Here is an 8669-nt window from a genome sequence, read left to right as displayed (position 1 = left end):
TTTTCCCGTCTCTTTTTTTTTGCAAAATTCCGTAATACCGTGCTAAAAATGGGCCAATCCCGTCACATCGTAAAAGTACTTAAAACTATTTGAAGATTGTTCTTACAAATAAATTATACAATCTAATAATGAAGGACACATGTGATTAATTACTTTATTAGTATATTCAATGCTTTAAATATCCGTATTGGGACCTTATTACATGCAAGCTGTGTAAAGTAATTGATCCGACTCGTTAATTAAAAGAGCTTATTGTAATAAATTATCCACTGAATTCTTTCTTTAGACAACAGATGTGACTGATATACACCACCTGCGGTTGGAGCTTATTTTTTATCGATGACCTAGATGTATATCCGCCAAGAATCAAAGAGAGATGCCTTTATTTTTACGACACACTGAGAGTGCAGTGCGCCTGACTGCATTAATGGTTGACATTCACCACAAACCTAACCTGAGATCAGATCGTGATCAAGATTCTTGTTGTAGAATAGAACTATTTTCCTCAGATGGTTAATTTTCAAGGGCTTTTAGAGGTTTACCGTGCCCGTAAGAAAATTATGACCAGCTGTTATCAGGTTACACAAACTTCGATAGAAATAAGAGGCCATTCACTATCCAACAAGCGAAGAGCCAGTTACCCAATATTCCTTTAGCTCCGAGTTCAGATATAGTTTACATTTACAATTCCTTGGCAAATTTGAATAAACGTTTTTTTAGAAGAAGATCTAAAACTTTGAAGCCTTTGGATTTACTAGATGTTTTGGACTTTTTCAGTTTGAAGCCTAAAAATGTTCATAAAATGCTCTTTTTCGCCATTCTGTGAGTAATTTTGAGCAAATTCTAAGAAATTGGGCATTTTAGAGTCCACAAAGTCTTAAAATGTTTTTAACTTGCTCTGGGTATTTTAACCATTGAAGCCCTTAGGGACATGAAAACCATGGTAATAATTCATCACACGTCAGGGTTTTTGATAGTCTTTAAATATTCTAAAATAAACATCAAATAGATTTTCCTACCTCTGTATAATACTAAACAATAAGAATCGTACCCAGTGCTCGTATACTGATTTCAATACCCATAATACCCTTCAAAACGTATCTCGAAAATATTAATTGAAAAAGTCTTCGAAAAAAAGTCCAGCATGGTTACAAATGCAAAAAGTGACAGATAAACTTGTTCATTGCCAAATAAATCACCAACTTAATCCATGATAGATCTAGTTTTACCAAAGTTTTGACCAGCCTGAGACGCTCCTTTATTGGAACCCATTTGAAGTCCGATAACATTTGAACCAGCACGCATTTGCTCTTCAGTAAATTCCCGTTTGTTGGCTTGCGACTCTTTTGGGCCGATACCATAACACCCTTTAGATTGTGCTTTTCGTCCTAAAGCGTGGATAGCATTGATGACAGCTGGCATGTTTTGTTTCTCATAAAGATCGACTGTTTGGAAACTATCTGATTTCGCAACACCGTACTGGTCGATAGCGTCTAAGAACTTTCCGATGTTTTCCATCTGTTTAAAAGCCATTTTTGATTCGTTGAATTTTTTAATGGACCCAGGTTCGATAGCATTGATGAGTTTACATAAAACGACCCCGTCTTTCAGTTTTTCGGCAACTGCATCTGATGTACTGTTTCCAGAAACGTTGGAGTCAGGAACGTAATGTTCAATGAATTGCATGGCTTGTTGTGCTATGAGAAAAACAATGGAGGAAAATAAATGGGGGGGGGTGCTTTTTACCATCCACTTTATAAGAAATGCCTTGCAAACTTGGGCAAAATAACACAACAGAATAAAGTTACATGCGGTAGGACGATCAGATGTTAAAACTATTTCGTGCTTTCAAAAATAACTATATAGCTAGACTGACCTAAAACTTGAAGATCTTCAAACTTCAATAGCAGATAGAGATGGCTAAAGGAGCAATATTGGTATCATACCTGATCCGGTAAAGAGTTAAAAACTATTTTCCAAATTATTGAAGAGAAAAGTTTAGCAGGTTACTCATTGATAAAATTTGGCAGTGGTGGTTATTATTAGTGGTGCTCCGATAAAACAGTTGTCAGTCGAGGAATTCTCTCAATCGCGGTAGTTATTTCTTCCCGCGATTACAGTATACCGCAATTGAGGGAATTCTCTGACTGGTAGTTGAGTGGAAGAAGTTAAAATAAAACACGTTTCGAAATTGTATGAAGTATGAGATTCAACTTACCTAATTCGCCATCATATTTGCCATCAATTTTTCCTCTGACTTCAGCAGTTAATCCGTAACCCTTTGGTCTTGCTGCCATTTTGAATTTATGTGTTTTTAGTTAGTTGGCTGAGAAACGAGAAAATAGAAAGCAAAATTACAATCATAAAACATGTTCAACGGTAAACCATATCGGCCAAAATCGTGTACCAAGAGATGAGCATAAAACGACGCTATCGGTAATAATATATTAAAGATTTTGTTAATAACTTTATATAGCGCGGAAATGACACCAAGGAGATAACGCCAGCATGGAAAAAATTGCTATTTTCCAGTACGATACATAATCTGAACTTCTTGACTCGAAATTTCAATTGAGATACTTGTTCTCGATTTCATCTGAACAATCTAGAAGATTGATGTTTTACAACTATAGTTTATGGACATTGAAAATATCTCAGATTGAATACCTGATTGTCAGAGCACAAAAATTCAATCGCCTTTGCAAAATTATGTACCGTTTTTTTGTCAAAGAAACAAATCTTTTTCATAACATAGTATTTGATGACCTTGTCTCCGAACTTACATCAAACGAGAAAGCCTTGTTTAAGAGCTATGAAGTATCTTCTTAAGGTGTGAGAGGGAAATAGATAGTTTTTTTATAAGAATTACATAAATTGAAACTAGACTCTTGATTCTTAAATTTTTCATCCTCAAGGATGAAAACATTCTTGAGAAAACCTTCCAATCTCTCGGAAAATATTCTACGTCATCTTTAAATTTTAAAGAAGACCAAGGAGAAAACGATTATCTCGAAATTTCTTAAAGCCTTATTTACATTGTCAATTAATATCGTAGAGGATCAGCATGATTCTAAAAAATAATTAAAACTTTGAAAATTTAGGCCTTGTGATTGGTACAACTAAAAGAATGCTTATAAAAAAAACTAATTCCGAACCAGTATAATCCTGTAACTGTCATTTCAAATCAAGGTATAATCCGCTATGAATTAAAAGCTGTTACAAAATGAGTCTTAAACTTCCCTTAAACTTACTGCCTTTGAACTATAACTTCCAATGCGCTTAAAAAATCTCGATTGATTGTTTTAAGCTTATAGAAAGATTGATTCGAATAGTTATATATCGAGCAAGCCAATCACTGTCGACCTTGAAAAAACTTCAAACCGGAAGAATTTCCATGCAAGGTCATTGAAATGAGACATATAGTACTTGATTAACAATCAAATTCAATCAAGTTTGATATGTCTCAATTTCATTAACCTTGCCAAGTTTCGTGGAAATTTTGACAGAATGCAGCGTAATTTCTCTTGTTTGCGTTTATATAGTGTCAACAACAATTTAACTGATATACTTGCTTAGTAGCCTTAAGTTTAACATATGTTTTCAGGCAATAAAGTAATATTCAGGTCTGAGGTGTGTATTGATAGCCCGTGCGAGATACAGGGTGCGAGTTTTCGATCAGCAACTTCAGACCTAGCCTATACTAGACGTCACCCGCGTTTTTTTACGCAAGAAACGAGATGAAAAGTCCCGGTTATTAGTGAGGTGCTCGCTACTTCAGACCCCGGGGACCTCCCGCAAAAAAAAAGAAATCAAATGAGAAGGATAACCACAGATAAACAAAATAGACAAGCAAAATGTTGTTCTGACAAATTTTTTGGCAGGTTTTACAAGTATTGAAAAAACAATTTTTATTAAGGATCTGCCAAATAGAAAGAAACAAACAAGCCACCCATGGTTTACAGAGAACTCTCTTTTAGGTATAGTACGTTGGATGATCTTATCCCATCATCCCATCACAGGGATTTAATAACGGTCGGACATTTATCCGACACGCTTGAAATCGCTCTTTCGAAGCAGGCTCGGATACAGAGGGAGGCTATAACCAATGGAGGAGAGTGCACTTTATTATCGTATTACCTTATATGGAAACTAATTACTCTCCATGAATAAGATAGCCTACCTCCTGTATCCGACCCTTCGAAGTATGAATTTTGTTTCCTATTTCTGCCATACCATATCATCGTCCAAATGAAAACTGAAAATACACCACAGAAAATTTCTTTAGAATAAGAACATGCTTTTTGCCTAGAATTCCGGACATTCCCAAAAAAATTTATATGTTCTGTTCCTTCAGTTAACAATGCTTTATAAACCTTACTCCACTCCTTAACTCGAACAAGTTTGTGTTCCTCGTGAGTGTTCGAGTTGCAGATACTCTTATGCATCGTCTGAAATACTTAAATTATTTCCATAATTATTGTCTAATTCCACCGATCCGAATATCTAAAAAGGTTTTTAAAAATCTTGAATGGATGGATGGGCGAAGTGGTCTTTTCAGGCGCTGGATGTTTTTGAAAATATTTAGGTGGAAACGCGAGAGACCCATTGGCATTGTTCGAGATGTCAAAAGGAATTGTACACCTTTTCTCAAGTAATTCACTCCTCACATTTAGCAAAATTAAGACGAAGCCTAGTGATATAACCATACAAGACCAAAGTACTGAAAGTAGACACTACTTCATTTGAAAATATCTTGCTTTGAGAAAAGGTCAAAAATACCCGAAATCATGTTTCACATTTAGAGATAAGATAAGGAGATATGATAAAAAAGCGAGATAAAAGACTGGTAAAAGTATTAACAACTTGTTAGGTCGCAACTAATGCATTCCAGTATCAGGTTCGCAATTGGATTAAATTAGAAATATCTATATGGTGTCATTCTGTTTCGGAGATTCAGAGTACATTGCTCGCCAGGGTAAGGACGGATGCCCGAAATCTGACCGTTACGAAAAATGACCTTTAGCCGCTTGATACTGAGATTCAATGCAGTGGCGTGGTGGGAAAATTTCTCTGGGGTGGCCAGGGCAAATATGGCGCCCTTTTTAAAGATTTTTTGTTTTTTGGCACCCCTCTCTATACGCTCATTATGGGTGTGCGAGCGAAGCGAGCCAGAAAATTTTTTGAGGTGATGAGGGGCGCCATTTTTGTTTTTTCATTTGTCAATCTTTCGATATGGGCGCCTGAAAAATCCTTCTTGGCGTCCCTTATTTTTGGGCGCCCCTTCTCAAAAGGGCTCCGCTGCGGGGGCCTGGCCCCCCTGCCACCACGCCACTGATTCGATGTACATTTTATTTGTATAGAGTTAAAAATAAAATTCAGATACCACTTATAAATTCAGATATCAATCAATACTCGACTTAATTTTTGTGTCCGCATTTTGTGTAAACATTCGAAGAAAGGAGATACTAAGGAAATAAATAGAAAGGAAGAGTTCTTCCAGTGGCTTATGGCATGTCCTTGTTGGTCGTCAATGTTAGTGCCTACTTACTCTTTTTAGCCTTTTAGCCATCTTGGTGATATTTCTGGACTAAATCAGCGGTACGGCTCAGCTCGTTTTTAACAGCGAGTTTAGTATTTGCAATTTTTTGAAGGCGGCGGAGTGGCTGAAGCTATTTGGAAAAAGCCGCAGTTCTGACCCACAAAATCGAGGACGGTAAGAGTGTTGATCTACTGTAGTGCTCAGTCAATCAGGATTTAGAAGCTCACCGTCTCCATTGCAGAAAAATATAGATAGATAAAGTCGCTAATGATGCCCTTTGTTCTCTTTAAAAATCAAATGCCATCATTTTCCCACGATTCATTAACGAACAATCAAACTATCATCGTTAAAATGGCGAGTCATCAATGATTGATCGAATGATTGAAAAACCTTCTCCGAAAATATCGTCCTCCATTTACAACAGCAGCACGCGTAAAGATTCATAAAAAGATCATCATGATTGTCAAAAATTCCAAAATAACGGTGACAAAAAAAAAAGTTTTGGAATTTGATCAAGATTGACCCCAGACCCCTGTTGTGGTGTTAGATGTATTATGTCCCCTTTTTTTATAAGAACATTGATTGCTATAGACATTCCTTATACTGGTCTGGTCTTAATTGCAGCTGTTCCATAAAACAGCAGTTATGGCTTACCGTAATTTATTGGAGAGAAAATAAGCGGAAATCAATCTCGGTTGAGGAAAACAAAACCCACGAGTGGCATCCACGAGGGCATCCGTGCTCCATATATAAGACAAATATCATACAAATCTATTCTTAAGAAACCCCAATAAATCTTTGAGTTGTAAACAATAAAATATGGGTAGACGGTTTCCCACCCCCCCCCCCCCCCAACCTTTATTAGTCTACTTTATCTCGTCCTCTTTAGCTTGAAATATGCACCCATTTGTAAATCATGTAAACATCCAACACCAACTTTCTTGCAAGATCAGTGATATCTAAATTGCTTATAAAAAATTCCTCGAAAGTAAAATGTGGCTGAACTAAGATTACAAGATTCAGACAATAGGGATGTAAGCCAGATAAAAACACCCGAAATATCTTTTTTTGATAAAGTGTTGAAAAACTTTTGGAAATAGATTACTATACGAAAGTTTATATAAAAACTGATAAGCTTTTCCTTTCATCTCCTTTGAAGCGAAACCACAGACAAGGAAAATTTGAAAGAATTGTTATTAAACAAAATTGGAATAATTTTCTTGGATCTTTTATGAGCGTCGGTCTAGGAATTTAAGTAGAATTTCTTCATGAGTCACCTTCAATCAGAAAGTCTGAATCTAAGATGAAATAATTTGACTAGAATGTATGTCAGTCCAAACCTCGTGCAGGTATTACTACCTGGATTTCCATAGACCTATTGACCATATATTATAAGTGTATTTTTATTGATTGGCTTCTTATAACAGTCAGGAACTATTGCAAATTAGGCTATGATGGCCAAACTAGGATGTTCGACTAATTAGGCTAGAATTTATATCCTAGTTAGGATATTAATGGCTTAATTTGGATATATGAAATATTCAAACCTAAATATCTTGAGAACAAGTAAAATCCGCGTCAATCTTACTACATGGACTTGTTACTTGTACTAAGAAGAGTATTTAAAGCGAAAAACTTTTCTCTTTTTAGAGAGGAGTGAAAAGATGTGATTATCTTATTAAAATTTAGCTTAATTTGGCCATGATAGCCAAATTAAGCCGATTTAAGTTCTACATGCAGCGCGCCATTTTTTGTCTGAAAAATGAAAAATACTTTAGTAGATCATAATATTGTTGTTATCGTGGGCTTTAAAAGTATAGTTTTTTGGTTTTGCTGATCTTAAAGATATGTTATTAAGATATTAAATTTACACTTGATAGATTGATTAAATATTTAAATTGAGGAAGGTCTTTTTTACGTTTTTTTATATATTATAGCTGAGGTTGTTCATAAAATCTAAAAGTGTACAAAACAAGATTATTACGAAGATAAAAAATAGATAGATAAAACATGTTTCTAAAGCAAAGTTTGGATTACTTACGTTTGTTTACATTAATCTTGAAATAATTTCGACTGTACTGCTGTATATATGTAAACATAATTTTGCTGAAACAGCATAATATTTAAAAACTGAATATTTTCTCAGTCCGCCCAAATTTTACCCAAAAAACATTTGGAACGTATTCAAACGAATAAGAATTTGACATTTTATGCTAAATATTGACGCGGATTTTGAAATCCAAGTCAAAAATTGGAATTTTGTTCCTTCCAGCCTAATTAGGCTACAATTTCTGGCTTAATTAAGCCATCGTATCCAAGTTAGGCCAGAATCGACGAACATAGCCTAATTTGCAATAGTTCCTGACTGTATAATACCTGAATTTCAGAAATATAATCCAGTGAAAAGATACTCGATACCGGACACCGGAAACTACCCTACTTACAGTTGGAATACCGGAATAGCGGCCAATTTTCTCGAGATTCCAGAGATTATCTGAAATACCGGAATGATGGCCGTGAGACTTGCTTTTCTGTTCGAAACCGGAAAAACTTCGATACGATACCTGAATACCGGTTGATACTGACTCCTCGGACCCAACCCATCTTCATACGAAGTACTACAAACTCCCAAAAAAAAAGCGACAAACTCAGCTTAACATTTTAAAAACGAAGAAACCACGTTAGTCTTCAAAACACACACCTTTCAGACCTTTCTTCTTCACTTCACAGTTATGTTATGAAGAAACGTGAAAAGTTTGTAAAAGGAAGGCGAGCTCTTCTTACGACAATATTTGCTCTTCTTCACATAGAAATATGAATAAAGTGATGAAAAGAAAAGAAAGATAAACAGTTGATAATTTTTTTTATAAGATGAAAATTTTCTTATAAGATTCTTTATGAAAAACACCAATGGAGGCTGGTCGTGTCTTTGAATTTTAAACTATAGAACTATAGAAATCCTAACGATTCCAACTGATTCGAATGAACGAAGACTTTTTCAATTACACATTAGGTTTTTAGAGTTTTTTTAGCTAAAATGCACAGTGCTTACAATTTTAAGCCAGAGATTCATAAAGATTAAATCTTCCTGGTTAAGATTCTTATAACAAAAAAATTAACAACGTTTTTC

The 8669-nt window shown here is 35.2% G+C and overlaps 1 protein-coding gene across 1 annotated transcript; it reads right to left on the bottom strand.

Annotated features, from left to right (window-relative positions):
- Window positions 1-967: 967 nt before the first annotated feature.
- LOC136811529 (myophilin-like) lies at window positions 968-2349 on the bottom strand. Its single transcript, XM_067068153.1, has 2 exons — window positions 2219-2349; window positions 968-1697 (listed from the first exon to the last, which is right to left on the bottom strand). Exons 1-2 carry the CDS (start codon window positions 2295-2297, stop codon window positions 1204-1206), a joined length of 573 nt encoding a protein of 190 aa, XP_066924254.1. The 5' UTR covers window positions 2298-2349; the 3' UTR covers window positions 968-1203.
- Between the last annotated feature and the right edge of the window lie 6320 nt (window positions 2350-8669).

This window comes from Clytia hemisphaerica, unplaced genomic scaffold (assembly GCF_902728285.1).
Source record: "Clytia hemisphaerica strain Z4C2 unplaced genomic scaffold, Clytia hemisphaerica genome assembly, whole genome shotgun sequence".
Lineage (NCBI taxonomy): Eukaryota > Metazoa > Cnidaria > Hydrozoa > Leptothecata > Clytiidae > Clytia > Clytia hemisphaerica.
Note: the sequence above shows the minus strand (reverse complement) of the source record. Positions and strands in the feature narration are given on the sequence as shown.